This window comes from Suricata suricatta, chromosome 2, assembly GCF_006229205.1.
Source record: "Suricata suricatta isolate VVHF042 chromosome 2, meerkat_22Aug2017_6uvM2_HiC, whole genome shotgun sequence".
NCBI lineage: Eukaryota > Metazoa > Chordata > Mammalia > Carnivora > Herpestidae > Suricata > Suricata suricatta.
The window spans coordinates 14840730-14856014 of record NC_043701.1 but is presented as its reverse complement, the minus strand read 5'-3'; the positions used below and the strand labels follow the sequence as shown (position 1 = coordinate 14856014).

The window sequence follows — 15285 nt, the reverse complement described above, 5'->3', positions numbered from 1 at the left end:
CTTGAACCCACGAACCGTGAGATCAGGACCTGAGCTGAAGTTGGACGCTTAACCGACTGAGCCACCCAGGAGCCCCCCAAAATTATTTTAAACCTTCTATCATTTAAGAGATGTGAGCCTTATTTTTTTTTGCCCTCCCGACCCGTTCCCCCAAAGTTGGCAAAACGTTTTGCCAAGCCTGATAAGCTTTTCTAGAACATACGTGGCAGTGTGCCTGGGTGGTTCAGTTGGTTGAGCGTCTGACTTTGGCTCAGGTCATGATCTCACTGCTGGTAGGTTTGAGCCCCATATCCGGCTCTGTGCTGACAGCTCAGAGCCTGGAGCCTGCTTCAGATTCTGTGTGTCCCCCACCCCGGACCCCCCCCGCTGTTTCTCAATATAAATGAATGTTAACCAAAAAAAACCTTTAAATAAAACATAATTGGGAAATTAAAATACACCTATAAGAAAGTAAATAGTTTCCACAACAAATGATGACAGTCAAAGCACAGGTTTCTAATTAAGTACGTATTAATTTTGTGTATAGACAAATAAAGAGAGTCATATTCCATCAGTTTTCTAATTGCTCTTCTCTGTTGCGGTTATTAAGCAGAGTTTGGGCTTTCTTGACAGATTTATTGGGCTGCTTCCTGAGGGATGTTTTAAAATTCAAAAGCTCAGAGTGGGGTTTAATTTCTGCCCCAGGGAAGAATAATCTCTCCCCAACACATTAAGGTAATAATGAGGTGCTTTGATATCTCCTAATATATTCTGAGGGTAACTTGCTCCAAGGCATCCGGGAGAGAGTAGCCTGAGGGGCCGTGTTAATTTAAGGGAGGCTCCAAGCTGCCTAACTTTGAGCGAACCCCTTTCCCACGCCCTGCACAAGACGACCACGCACGTCTCCCGAGGCAGATGAGGACAAGCGGCACCCATCTCCTCCACAGCCCTACTTCTGCTTTGCAAACGCACTTAGACACAGTCTTTGGTCACCGGGCAATGGCGCTTTAAAACAGTGACTCCTCAATGTTAAAGGTGCTTCTGATCAAACTAAACTCTTGCAACAGATCCTCAAGAAATTAATAGATTGCGTTTGTTTCCTACCTCAAATGGCACTTCTGCTTAGCATTTAGATAAAGTTCAGCCTTAGCGACAGAAAAGTTGACACGTGTTCAACCTAGTGCACTCTGTCGGAGTCACAATCAAACGTCATTTAATGAGCAAATAGCTCTTAGTGAAAAAGCAGCCGTCACTTCAATCAATCAATCAATCAATGGCTGAAAAATAATTAGCACAAGAGGGGTCTTAAACATTTGCAACTTATTGATGCTATTGACCCATTAGCCAGAGAGAGTGTGCAGGCATCTGGGGTGCAGCATCCTTCTCTCAAGCATCATCTAGTGCAGCCCTTACCCTTGCGCGTGGCCAGACACGCCGCAGCCCACCATGGTCCGCAGGAAGACAAACCAGATGTAGGAGGGAGAGAAAGAGGTCAGCAAGGAGAAGTAGGCTCCCCACAGGAACGAGATGAGCAAAATCTGAAGCAACAAAAGGAGGCTTATTAATGGGACCTGCATCAAAGGAAGCCACAGGAGAAAATTTCAACTTCTGAAGGTGATTTTTAAATTCCTTCCAGAAGCTTGCTCCTCTGAGGAGCTAATGGACAGGGAGATCACCAATCTCTCCCGGTCTGCCACAACACAATCAGTGCCATTGTACTGCCTGAAAGCCCAGGCGCTCCAAATTTAGGCCATTTGTCAGAACCGCCCAACTGCGTTCACCCTAACAGGGGACAGGGGCCTAAACTTGTAAATCAGGGTGCAAAAAGTTGCCCTCGCTAGGGGCACAGTGAAGTATTGTGTTGGAATGGGTCTGAGGAGCAACTTTAAGGTATTTGCTTTTTCTCTCATTATATGAATAGTACAAATTCATAGTAGAGATTATGGAAGAAAAAGAGAAAAACAAAATATTTAAATTTTGCTTGACTCTCCAACCCAAAGAAAATACCAACATGCTTTTATCCTATTTTCCCTGATTGAAAGGGAAAACGTATTTTTAATGGCTGCAAAATATTCCAGTGGAAAGATGGGCTAGAATACATGTAATATGATGCATAAACCCTTCCCTATAGTTGAATGCTGAGGTTTTCTCACTATTATAGTTAGCTGTGACAATGCCTGTGCACAGATCTCTGTGGGCGTCTGGTTATCTAAACAGGCAGATTTCTAGAGTGAAAATGATCGGGGGCGCCTGGGTGGCTCAGTCCCTTAAGCATCCAACCCTTGGTTTCAGCTCAGATCATGATTTCACAGCGAGTTTGAGCACAGGGCTCTGCACTGTGCAGAGCCTACTTGGGATTCTCTCTCCCTCTCTCTGTCTGCCCTTTCCCAGCTTGGGTGTTCATTCTCTCTCTCAAAAATAAACATTAAAAAAAAGAAAGGAAAAAAGAAAATGATCAAACTAGGATAATGGGTATTTTCAAGGTTCTTGATTCAGATGCCAAAACAATGGACAGAAAAACTATACCAGTAAGTATGTGACGGGGTCTGTACACTTAACAACTTTCTCCAAAACGAGAAAAATTCCTTATGGATTTGGCAAGAAAAAAAACGTATGCTTGCTAATATTTTTCCTTTTGAGAACTCCCATTTTTTTAGTGTTTTTAAAGATTTGTTGACCATTTGTATTTCTTTTTTGTAAAAGGTCTTCTTCTGCTTCTTACATTTTTTGAGATGCTAGTGTTTTCATATTAGTTTATGAATGTCTATGTTATTTATTTTGAGTACTTCAAAACATACAGTCAATTCTTTAATTATTTTCCTTTGGGGCTTCCCCCCACCCCATCCTTGTGGTTATGTTTAGAGAGGCCTTCCCTCTAAACCAGACAAGAAAAAAAAGAGAGACCTAGGCTTAAAATCAGAAGGTATACATTTATGTCTTATTGTTTATACTGTTTAATCTTAGTAGGTGTGTGACCTTGAGCAAGTGGCTTAGTTTCAAAGCGATACTAAAGTTAACTAATGTCAAGCTGCTCATGTTTCTATGTGTAAATCTCTACGTTCTAATATTTTCTAACTATGCACACCCATCAATTCCGTACATGGACAATGGGAACCAGGGGTGAGGACAGGTGCCTCAGGAAAATATGAGAAAGCAGAAGACAAGCCTGGAATTCAGGCATATGGTGACAGAGGTCATTCATGCACATTCTATCTTCATTATTGGTAGATAAATGTCCACTAAAGGGAAGTGGTGGTGGGACACCTGGGTGGCTCTATCAACTCAGCGTCAGACCCTTGATATTGATTTCTGCTCAGGTCATAATCTCACGGTTTGTGAGATCAAGTCTCGGGTCCAGCTCTTTGCTGATAATAAGGAGCTTGCTTGGGATTCTCTCTCCCTCTCTCTCTCTTTCCTCTCCCCCACCACACAAATAAATAAATAAATATTATTTTTAAAGAGAGAGAAGCAGTGGTGGCATCATCACAAAATAATACACAAGAGAGAATTACAAATCATCCTTCAAGGCCAACCTACCTTCCAGCGGCCGTATCTGTCAGCCAGGAGGCCAAAGAGGATGCTGAATACCATGTAGCCAAAAAACACCATCTGGAGGTGAAGTGAGAAAAAATTACCCTGTAGGCAGGCTATCCATAATATGCTGATTACTGCATTTCCCACTCATCCAACTTAAAGGAAAGGCCGGCTGATGGGAAATGTGTGAGGGTAGAAGGTGAAGAACGTGTGCTGACAAAACTTTCCTGTCTCCATTAACATCCTCAGGAATTGGGAGGCTAATGCCTCCCTTTGGCTCCCTGCCCCCCGCCTCCACACCTGCGGACGCTGCTTCCAGGTGGAAACGGGAGTCGAAGGGACAGGTCAGTGCTTTCCCTCTGATCCGAGATGACGGCACTGGCCTCATTCTACTCAGATGTATCACCATGAATTTCCATTTTACGAATTAAGAGATCAGGGGTGCCCTAGGGCACAGTCCTGCCACTACAGTTTTCCCTGGGCCTCTACGTGAGCCGCCACTTCGGCCTTATTAAAAAAAAAAAAAAAGGAATTATGAGAAAAACTCCATTCATGACCTACCTTTTCCACACACAAGTTGAGACTTCTAGAAGCAATCTTCCTTTGTGTTATCACAGGTAAACAGAAACTTTAAACAAACCCCAAAACTAATCATTCATTTAGAAACACTCTGCAAAACTAATATAAATCTTTTTCCTTACTTGCTCTCACAATGGCTTGGCTCTGATGCTGATAAAATTCAAGAAGCTCGATATGATACCAGCATTTTAACTCGGCCTGAGCTGTGATCTGATGTCTGTGCCTTTAGGCTACTTATTTTTCTTCTTTCAAGCTATTCCAAGCTTCACTAGCTTTCCTTTCTAGTAAGATCTCTGACTGATTGCCTCTAGGGTAATCAAAGGAAAGGTGTTAGCTTGCATTTCTACGACTTCTTCAGTAAGGATGCTGTTTCTCTCTGCCTGCTTTGCTTTCTTTCTCCCTTCCCTACTCGTCTTAAGGAAGACGCAAACACATTTCTTCCACAGGGAACTACAAAAAAAAATCATATCTATTCTTGAACACAAAGCCATGTTTTTCCTCTGTGCACTGTACTTTCCTGGTTAGAAGGGGAGGGGGGAAGAAGTCAGTACTTTCTAAATGCCAGTCTTGGGATTGATGCTGTCCTATCATGGAATCTAGCTGATCTTCAGAAAAGTGATAAAAATAAGGTCAATGTGATACATTTTGAATAAATCAAAATTTATTAAATATTAGGGGCTCTTTTTATTCTTACTGCTACTATTGTTTTTTTTAAGATGATGGTAGTCGATGGCAAGATTTTTTTTACCTCTTTCTTATTGTCTAATGACCTTAATTATCAAATATATATATATATTTTTAATGTCAACCCTATGTCAGCCACTCAATTATAAAAACATATCAGGGTGTCTGGGTGACTCAGTTGATTAAGCATTTGACTTTTTTTTTTTTTTAATGTTTCTTTATTTTTGAAAGATAGAGAGCACATAAGCAGGGACAGGCAGAGAGAAAGGAGACACAGAATCTGGAGCAGGCTCCAGGCTCCAAGCTGTCAGCATGGAGCCTGACACAGAGCCTGAACCCATGAACTGTGAGATCATGACCTGAGCGGAAGTTGGAAGCTTAACTGACTGAGCTGCCCAGGTGCCCCAAGCATCTGACTCTTGAATTCAGCCAAGGTAATGATCTCATGGTTCATGAGTTCAAGCCCCACATCAGGCTCCATGCTGACAGTGTGGAGCATGCTTGGGATTCTCTCCATCCCTCTCTGGCCTGCCCTCTCAAAAATTAAAAAAAAATTTATTTTTTTTAATTTTCTGAAAACTTAAAAAAAATCGTATCAGTGGGGCACCTGGTGGCTCAGTCAGTTAAGCATCAACTTTTGATCTCAGCTCAGGTCTTGATCTCAGGTCCAAAGTTCAAGTCCTGCATTGGGCTGTGTGCTGGGTCTGAAGCCTACCAAGAAAAAAATGACATCAGTTGGTGAATCTCAAAATTTGGGCACCCCTGAAATTAAGCGGCTTCTATTATGGAATTAGCACACTCCCTCCAAGAAGGAAGAAGACTTGACCAGACTTGAATAAAAGGAGGTCATACACAAACCACCCAGAGCATGCAGCAAAGTGGCTCTTTGGATGTAAAACACTTTTGTTTATTGAGATGCTATATTGTGCAACCAGATTAAATTTAATTAACTGTTTAATAAAGGTGAAGGAAATAATAAAATAAGATTAAATTTAAAGTTTATTCTGTTCTCGCCTATCAGTGGCAGGGGTTTTTTTCTTTCTTATTTTCTTTCCATTCAGTGTAATGAAATGACTTTCCTAAGGCTGAGTTGTTTACTATTAAGCATGTCTGTAGCACAAACCTTGACTCGGAGCCGTGTGAACCCCAAAGCTTGTGAACGCTGCTCCGGTTTAGAAGATCACAGAGGCGTGAAGACATTAAACTCTTTCTTTCTCCCTGCCTCTCCCCCTTTCTTTGAAGGGTCTGATTTTTCTGCAGGTGCTTATTTTTAAGAGTAATAAAAATTACTCTTTATTTTTGTTTTACGCACCACATAAAGTTTTGTTTCTTCAGTCACAAAACACGAGGAACCGGAATTCTTCCCCAAGGTTTTACAAAGAACGGCTCAGGCCAGGCTGACCAGAAGGTGGCGCTGGGCTGGGGCATGGGGAGCCTGGGAGATGATGAAAACGCGGACTCCTGAAGCAGCCTGGGCCCCTCCCGCGCCAGGCTGTGCCCAGTGAGGCCAGGGCACGGATGCCACGGTTGGCTGGGACTCACAGCCAGGCTGACAGACACTGAAGAATGGGAGGAACTCCGAGCAAGAAATGATCAGTCACATCGGGGTGACTGGAATTCCCTAGAGAAGAGTTCTCTGAGCCGGGACCCGCCTAACAAGGAAGTCGTGTTACAGCTGATGTTAGGGAGCCTCCTTAGGAGCAACATAAATGCAACCGATGAAACGTCACTTGTAAATATAGAGAGCGAACCATGTAATATAGTTTCGTGGGAGTGACAGATGCAAACACCGCAGCTGGCCCCCCAGCCCCCTCAGGAAGGGGGCCGTGCAGAGCCACAAACCAGCCGGGGCGCGGTGCAGTTATAATTACGAGTCCTTACAGCGGCCTCTCCAGGCGTACAGGGCTGACCAGGCAGGCCCTCAAAACTGCAACTACCTTTTGGCCGTAGAAGAAAATGAAAAGTGGCCGAGTCACTTAATTACAAGCCCAGGTAGGATCTTTAGCTATTTTTATTTATACTCCTTCCCTCTTCTAAAAGGAGTAGAACTTTGGGGGCACCTGGGTGGCTCAATCAGTTAAGTGGCTGACTGTTGACTTCAGCTGAGGTCATGATCTCATGGTTGGTGGAAACTGCCCGTGATTAATTCATTCATTCATATTCATATTCTCTCTCTCTTTCTTTCTTAAAATAAGTAAATAAACTTAAAAACAATTACTAGAAAATTTTTAAGTTATATTTATTTTGAGAAAGAGCATGTGAGTGAGGAAGGGGCAGAGAAAAGGGGGGCGGGGAGAATTCCCAGCAGGCTCCTCACTGGCAGCACAGAGCCTGACACAGGGCTTGATCACCTGAATCCTGAGATCAGAACTGAGCTGAAACCAAGAGCTAGATGGTCAACCCACAGAGCCACTCAGGTGCCCCTAAAAGTATTAGAACTTAAAAAAAAAAAAAAGGGGGGGGGCGCCTCGGTGGCTCAGTCGGTTGGGCCTCCGACTTCGGCTCAGGTCAGATCTCGAGTTCGTGGGTTTGAGCCCCGCATCGGGCTCTGTGCCGACAGCTAGCTCAGAGCCTGGAGCCTGCTTCCAGTTCTGTGTCTCCTCTCTCTGCCCCTCCCTCTCTCATGCTCTGTCTCTTCTGTATCAAAAATAAATAAAACATTAAAAAAAAAAAAGGAACAACTTTTTTTTAACTTTAACAAATTTAAGACACAACTTGAAAGAGGGAAATAGATGTAAGAAAATAAGTAGATCAGTACATTTGCTGCTGGGATTGAGTACACAGCTGGCTCCGATATTTGCTGGTCTCCACAACAGAGAGAGAAACACAACTGGGTGGACATTGTACGTCATCTGAGAGGAGAACTCAGATCACTTCCTGAGGTGAGGAGGAGGTTCCTGGCTCCCAACACAGATGGGAGTTCCTGACCTGGGAATTGAGAGGTGGGGACACCGCTTCCCCAGAAGTCTTTTGCAGGGAAGGCTGCTCTCTTCCCATGACCCACAGAAGGCTTGGGGGCTGGGGAAACTTCCAGCGTCCTCCATGGCCAGTTTCAGGCCATAACTTACTCTCTTACAGGGCCTCGCCCTCTGTCAAGGCCTCTGCCGTGTGACTCTGCATCCTGTTCCCATCACCACCTACCTCCCTCCTGACACTCCCCTTTCAGCGAGGATCCTGGCACCCGGCTCCCTGATTTTCTCTCTTGAGTCCTGCCTTCATGAAAACCAGCTTCGGTACCCAAGGACAACAACTCTCCACTCCTCACCTTGGCCCATGTGATCTCCTCAATACTTCCAGAACACACTTTCTCACCCCCACTCACTCTGCCACTCTACCACTAACTTCTCGACCTTCCAACCCTGTCTCCTCAGAGCTCGTGGAGAGGTGACCGTGTCCCTCCTTAAAGCCCCTGAATGGCTCCCTGCCATCCACAGTGTGGCCTCCAACATTTTTAAGCATGAAGAACCCCTTTTAAGATTAAAAAAAGAAATAGATTTAACAAAGCTATGCATGATAGGAAGTACACTTTAATATCCATTTAATGAGAAATACATAATGACTATGAAGTCAATGATGTGTTTGGATGAAACTGATTCTTATTACATAAAACAGTAATTTGAAAAACCATCATATAGGCCAACTATTTTTTTGCTTGGAAAACTTGCACATCTTCACCCAAGTTGGGGCACAGGGGCCTACAGCGGTCTCCAGAATGGAGTCCATGCACAGACTCCGAGGTGCTTCTGGTCCCCGCCTGTCTCTGCAACCTTGTCTCCCATTACTCTCTCTTCCTGACTTTCTATTCAGGCAACATGGAACTGTCTGCGCTCTGTCCAACATGCATGCATGCACACGCAGCCTGCTGGCCATCAGTTGGCACTTAATAAATACCTTTTGAAAGAGTGGTATATAATATCCTTAATTCCCTATGTAGCAAAACTTGGGGTGCAGTTCATAAGGCTGTGCATAATGATCTCTGAGGAAAGTTGTATGCGTAACACAGTTCACCTCAGTGAGGGCGATCTGATGATTGCCTAAGTCACTATGATTCAACTAATTAGCAGTCTGACTCAAACCATAACTAATCCGTGACTTAATGGCCACTCTCTCTGATTGGCACTGGTTTCTTCTAGCCTCTTGCTAGTGGCTAGAAAATAAGCAGCTCAAGGTTGTGATTGCTACAGGAGAAGAGAAAAAAAAAGAGAAAGACCTAAAATGGTAGTCTGACCCTGCCAACCCGTGAGCACTGGAAGCCAACACACGGAGCAGTGAGGGCTGCCTCTGGCTCTCAGCCCTGTGGGATGGGGGAGGGGAGCAGAAGCCCTGAGGTCTCAGCTGGTTTATTCAAAGCAGGCACTCACCGTGGTCACTAACGCCACCTGCCAATTCTCCAGCTGCCATTCACAGCGGATGACAGGAGACACAACTGCTATTAACATGATCTCCATGGCCTCGGCAACCTTAAAGGAGAAAATACCATGTCTTAGTGCTGGTTTCTCATCAATTCTTCCCACGTGTGCCTGCCCATCCATCCTTCTAATCCTCACCTCCTCCTGCCCCCTTCCCCACTGAGGGGGCACCTATTGTGAACCCATGAGGCACTGCTAGTTGGATAAAGAAGTATAGAACTTTGGCTTTTGTGGATGTACTAGCTATGGTTTGAACAATTTGAGAGGGTTCCCACAGATTGATGACATGTATTCATTTGTGATGCTGCCGATCCATGCATTTGCATGGCAGCACTAGGAGGGTGCTGGGGTGGGGAGGGGCAGTCCCTTAGCTAGCGGGAGGACCTAGCTAACTACCAGCATTCACATCAACCTAGCTCTGCTGCTTCATACGCATGATTGTGAACGTCTCAGGGCATAGCCCTTACAGATGGATTTGTGAAAGAGTCTCTGAACTCAAGAAGCTGAGATAGAAGGCAAGCTTCATGAAAACTAGAAGAGAGTAAAGCACCAAGTACAGAACAATGAGTTCATTATCAGGAAAGAGTGTCTATTCAGCAAACAGTGCATTCTGTGCTGCTAAATGTTTCTTTCCATAGGAAGTATGAGTATCATCCTCTGTTCATTTCTTGCAATCCATTACAGGGTGAGTTTATCTCCCCGGGAAAGGAAGAAGTAGATGCTAGGGAAGAACTGATATTTATGTGGATTATGTATTATGGTCTATTTGCATATTTATAACTTGAAGGTCTGGGATGTACAAAGTATAGTGGCATTAGCTATCACATGGGAATTGGAAAGGTATCATAAAGGCTTGTCTCTTCTTGGAGAATATGACAGTCAGATAGCTGGTATGTCTTAGCCCAAAAAGTATAATGAACAAGGCATGACAACCTCAGAAGGATGTTTGATTTATTAAACATATCCCTCTCAGTAAGAGCAGGTGGGTCAATATTAATCAGGACTCCGCTCCTTTAAATGGTCTTAGGAGAACGTAAGCCAATAAGGGATAAAGCTCTGCCCCACTCTGACAGAACAGGCTTTGGGGAGAGGGACCAGCTGGGACCGAGGGAAGGGGGCGCATCAAGGAGCAGCACTGTATAGGAAGATCTAGAGGCTCCTGGGTGTCTCCATCAGTTAAGCATTTGACAATAGCATCATCTTTCTTTCTTTCTTTAATGTTTATTTATATTTTGAGAAAGAGAGAGACACAGAGTGTGAGTGGGGGAGGGTCAGAGAGATAGAGAGACACAGAATCTGAGGCAGGCTCCAGGCTCTGAGCTGTCAGCACAGAGCCTGATGCAGGGCTCAAAATCACAAACGGTGAGATAAGACCTGAGTCGAAGTTGTATGCGCAACCAACTGAGCCACCCAGGTGCCCCCATCGTTCTTTTAAGCTTATTTTTATTCTGAGAGACAGAATGAGCAAGGGAGGGCAGAGAGAGAGAGGGAGAGAGAGAATACCATGCAGTCTCCGAATTGTCACCTCGAAGCCTAAGACAGGATTCAAACTCACAATCCGTGAGATCATGACCCAAGCCCCGCCCCCCCATACCATCTTTCCAATACAAGTAATAACCAATAAAATTGCACTCTTTTTCTACAGGTGATTTGATTTGGGATGGCAAAAACTTCTACATATCCTTTTCACTTGCTGTTGTGGAAAAAAGACAGGGTTCTCAACATATATGAAGGTAAAAGATGCAGAGAGTGGAGAAAACTTTCACACGGATTGCCACTTCCTTGCCCAGTCTTACACTGCAAAGGAGCTGGATGTGAATAGAGGCAGCTTGCTCTATAATTTGTGCTCTGGACCACTGGGCCATACTGCCTTGTTCCAACTCAACCAGTAGTATTTAAAAACTTTGCGACAAGAGGAGCCAAGATGGCAGAGAAGAAGGGAGCTCTGTAAACTTCATCCACCCCATCTATCGAACTGAGAAGGACATTACTGTTATCTGCAAGACGGGGAGGAAAAAATACAGAAATAAGACAACCTCAAAGATGCCTGAGTGAGTCAGTGCGAACTGGGGAGATTGAAAAATGGGGCAGCCCAAGAGGGGCAGGGGAGGTGGGAGCCCCAGCCCAACACAGGGAAAGTGCACACAGCCCCTGAGAGACAAAGGCAAGAGAAAGAGAAACTGAACATGCTCATAGTACCGTCTCTAGAGAAGAGATAAAGAACTTTTAACCCGGAAAGGAGAGAAAAACTCTCACTCCATATACAACCGCTGGGCAGCACAAATTCTGGGTGGCACCAGGAAAAACAGCCCCCACCCCTATACGATCCCGGCAGGGAGTTGGCAGTGGCTGCCGATGCAGCAGGGGTGCACACTTAGCTTGCAGCTGCAGGGGTTGCTCACTTCACCTCCTGCAACGCTCCTCACCTTCAATAGCAGAGGTGCAAATCCCAGCCACGCCAAGAGAAACAACTCACTCCCCCTACAAGATCCCAGCTAAGAATCCGGCCGCCAAAGCAAGTGCATCTCATCTGTGGTAGCATAAAAGTGCATGGACTAGGATTCTGAAGCGAGGCGGGCCTGGAAAATACAGCATGGCTCACCTGCAGCACAAGGAGATCAAACTCATAAGAGTGGCCTGCAGCGCTTAGTTCTAGCGGAGCTTGGGGCGCTGCCATTCTTCTCTCCACAACCACCAAGGCAGAGCCTCTGAGAGCAGCCCTCGAGACCTACCTACACCAAACCATGCCTATCTGCTAGGGGGAGCTGCTGTTTTTGTACTTATTTTTTTATTATTACCTTTTTTACTCTTTTTTAATTTTTTTATTTTTACTCTTTATTTTCCTTTTTCCTGTCTCCTTTTTTTTTTTCCTCTTACCATCCAGATATATTCTCCCTTAGCTTACCCTTATCTCTCCGCTCAACTGGCTTTACACTTTTACATTGTCCATTGTCTTTGTTGTCTCTGCCCCCTTTATTTTTTTCTTCTACTCTTTTTTCTTCTCTTTCATCCCCCTTTTTTTCCTTCCTTTCCCCCTTTTAATTTGTTTGTTTGATTTGTCTGTGTGTTTGCATGCTTTTGTTCCCTGTGTGTTTGTCTGTCTGTTTTCCTTTTCAAGGCTACCCCAAGAAACAAGCCAAAGTACACATGATGCAGAGTGCCAAATATTGCTGAGTAGGGAAATAAAATAATCAAAGGCACAACAAGAGAAACTGAGAGACATCATTACAATAACATTTCCTGAAATGACAGGCCCTGGACAGTCAATAAGCCTACTTTAACAGAGCAATACTAACAGGTGCACAGTGCACAACGAGCTTTTAAGACTGACAAGAGACAGAAAGCTAGCCAAAATGACAAAACAAAAGAACTCTCCCCTAAAGCAACTCCAGGAAGAAGTCACAGCCACAGAACTGCTCAAAACAGATCTAAGCAACATAACTGAATAAGAATTTAGAACAATTCTCATAAAATTAATTACTGGGCTTGAAAAAAGCATCACAGAAGCTACTGATACAATGACTAGGGACTTTCAAAATAGCTGTGACAAGTTTTTAAAAAAGGCTATAAATGAGGTGAATAATAAAATGGAGGCAGCCACCTCATGGATTGAAGAGGCAGAGAGAAGAATAGGTGAATTAGAAGACACAGTTATAGCAAAAGAAGCAGCCGAGAAAGAGAGAGAGAAATGAAAACTATATGCCAACAAACTAGACAATCTAGAAGAAATGGACAAATTCCTAAACATACATGCACTACCAAAATTCAAACAGGAAGAGATAGAAAGCATGAATAGACAGATAACCAGTGAAGAAATCGAATCCATTATCAAAAATCTCCCAGTGAATAAGAGCTCAGGGACAGATGGCTTCCCAGGGGAATTCTACCAGACATTAAAGCAGAGCTAATTCCCATTTTTTTCAAACTATTCCAAAAATAGAAATAGAAGGAAAACTTCCAAACTCATTCTACAAAGCTAGCATCACCTTGATACCCAAACCAGACAGAGACCCAGCCAAAAAAGAGAACTACAGGCCAATGTCCTTAATGAATACAGATGCAAAAATACTCAACAAGATACTAGCAAATCAAATTCAACAGAAAAAAAAAATCCATCGTGATCAAGTGGGATTCATTCCTGGGTTACAAGGCTAGTTCAACATTCACAAATCCATCAATGTGATACATCACGTTAACAAAAGAAAAGATAAAAACCATATGATCCTGTCGAGAGATGTAGAAAAAGCATTTGACAAAAGACAGCATCCTTTCTTAATAAAAACCCTTGAGAAAGTCGGAATAGAAGGAACTTACTTAAACATCATAAAAGTCATTGATGAAAAGCCCACAGCTAATATCATCCTCAATGAGGAAAAACTGAGAGCTTTCCTGCTGAGATCAGGAACACCACAGGAATGTCCACTCTCACCACTGTTGTTTAACATGGTGCTGCAAGTCCTAGCATCAGCAATCAGGCAACAAAAGGAAATAAAAGGCATCAGAATCGGCAAAGAAGAAGTCAAACTTTCACTTTTCACAGATGACATGATACTCTACATGGAAAACCCAACAGACTCCACCAGAAGCCTTCTAGAACTGATCAATGAATTCAGCAAAGTTGCAGGGTAAAAAAATCAATGTACAGAAATCGGTTTCATTCCTATACACCAATAATGAAGCAACAGAAAGAGAAATCAAGAAATGGATCCCATTCACAATTGCACGAAAAACCATTAAATACCTAGGAATAAACCTAACCAAGGGTATAAAAGACCTATACAATGAAAACTATAGAAAACTTCTGAAGGAAATTGAAGAAGACACCAAGAAATGGAAAAACATTCCATGCTCATGGATCAAAAGAATAAACATTGTTAAAATGCCATTGCTACCCAACGCAATCTACACATTCAATGCAATCTCCATCAAAATTGCGCCAGCATTCTCAAAGCTAGAACAAGCTATCCTAAAATTTGTATGGAACCACAAAAAAACCCCGAATAGCCAGAGTAGTATTGAAGAAGAAAACCAAAATGGGAGGCATCACTATCCCAAACTTTAGCCAGTTGTCATCATCAAGAATATATGGTATTGGCACAAAAACAGACACATAGACCAATGGAATACAATAGAGAACCCAGAACTGGGCCCACAAATGTATGGTCAATTAATTTTTGACAAAGCAGGAAAGAGTATTCAATGGAAAAAAGACAGCTTCTTTAGCAGGTGATGCTGGAAGAACTGGACAGCAACATGCAGAAGAATGAAACTAGACCACTTTCTTACACCATACACAAAAATAAACTCAAAATGGATGAAGGACCTGAATGTGAGACTGGAAACCATCAAAACCCTCGAGGAGAAAGTAGGAAGCAGCCTCCTTGACCTCAACCGCAGCAATTTCCTACTCGACACATCCCCAAAGGCAAGGGAATCAAGAGCAAAAAATGTACTATTGGGACCTCATCAAGATAAAAAGCTTCTACACTGCAAAGAAAACAATCAAGAAAACTAATAGGCAACTGACAGAATGGGAAAAGATAATTGCAAAGGACATATCAGATAAAGGGCTAGTATCCAAAATCTACAAGGAACTCACCAAACTCCAAACCTGAAAAAATGAATAATCCAGTGAAGAAATGGGCAGAAGACATGAAGAGAGACTTCTCCAAACAGGACATCCAGATGGCCACCAGACACATGAAACGATGCTCAGCATCACTCATCATCAGGGAAATACAAATCAAAACCATGCTGAGATACCACCTCGCACTGGTCAGAGTGACTAAAATGAACAAATCAGGAGACTATAGATGCTGGCGAGGATGTGGAGAGATGGGCACCCTCCTATACTGTTGGTGGGAATGTAAACTGGTGCAGCCGCTCTGGAACACAGTGTGGAGGTTCCTCAAAAACCTATCAGTAGAATTCCCCTATGACCCAGCAATAGCACTGCTAGGGATTTACCCAAGGGATACAGAAATGCTGATGCATAGGAGCACATGTACCCCAATGTTCATAGCAGCACTTTCAACAGTAGCCAAATCATTGAAAGAGCCTAAATGTCCATCAACGGATGAATGGATCAAGAAGATGTGGT

General features: G+C 43.5%; 1 protein-coding gene across 1 annotated transcript in view; it reads right to left on the bottom strand.

Annotated features, from left to right (window-relative positions):
* SVOPL (SVOP like) overlaps window positions 1-15285 on the bottom strand; it is a 79144-nt gene that overhangs the window by 57352 nt on the left and 6507 nt on the right. Inside the window, exons 4-6 of the mRNA XM_029917932.1 lie at window positions 9138-9236; window positions 3517-3588; window positions 1393-1517 (exon numbers count right to left, since the gene is read on the bottom strand). Of these exons, the coding sequence (XP_029773792.1) occupies window positions 1393-1517; window positions 3517-3588; window positions 9138-9236 (296 nt within the window). The remainder of the gene's footprint in view (window positions 1-1392; window positions 1518-3516; window positions 3589-9137; window positions 9237-15285) is intronic.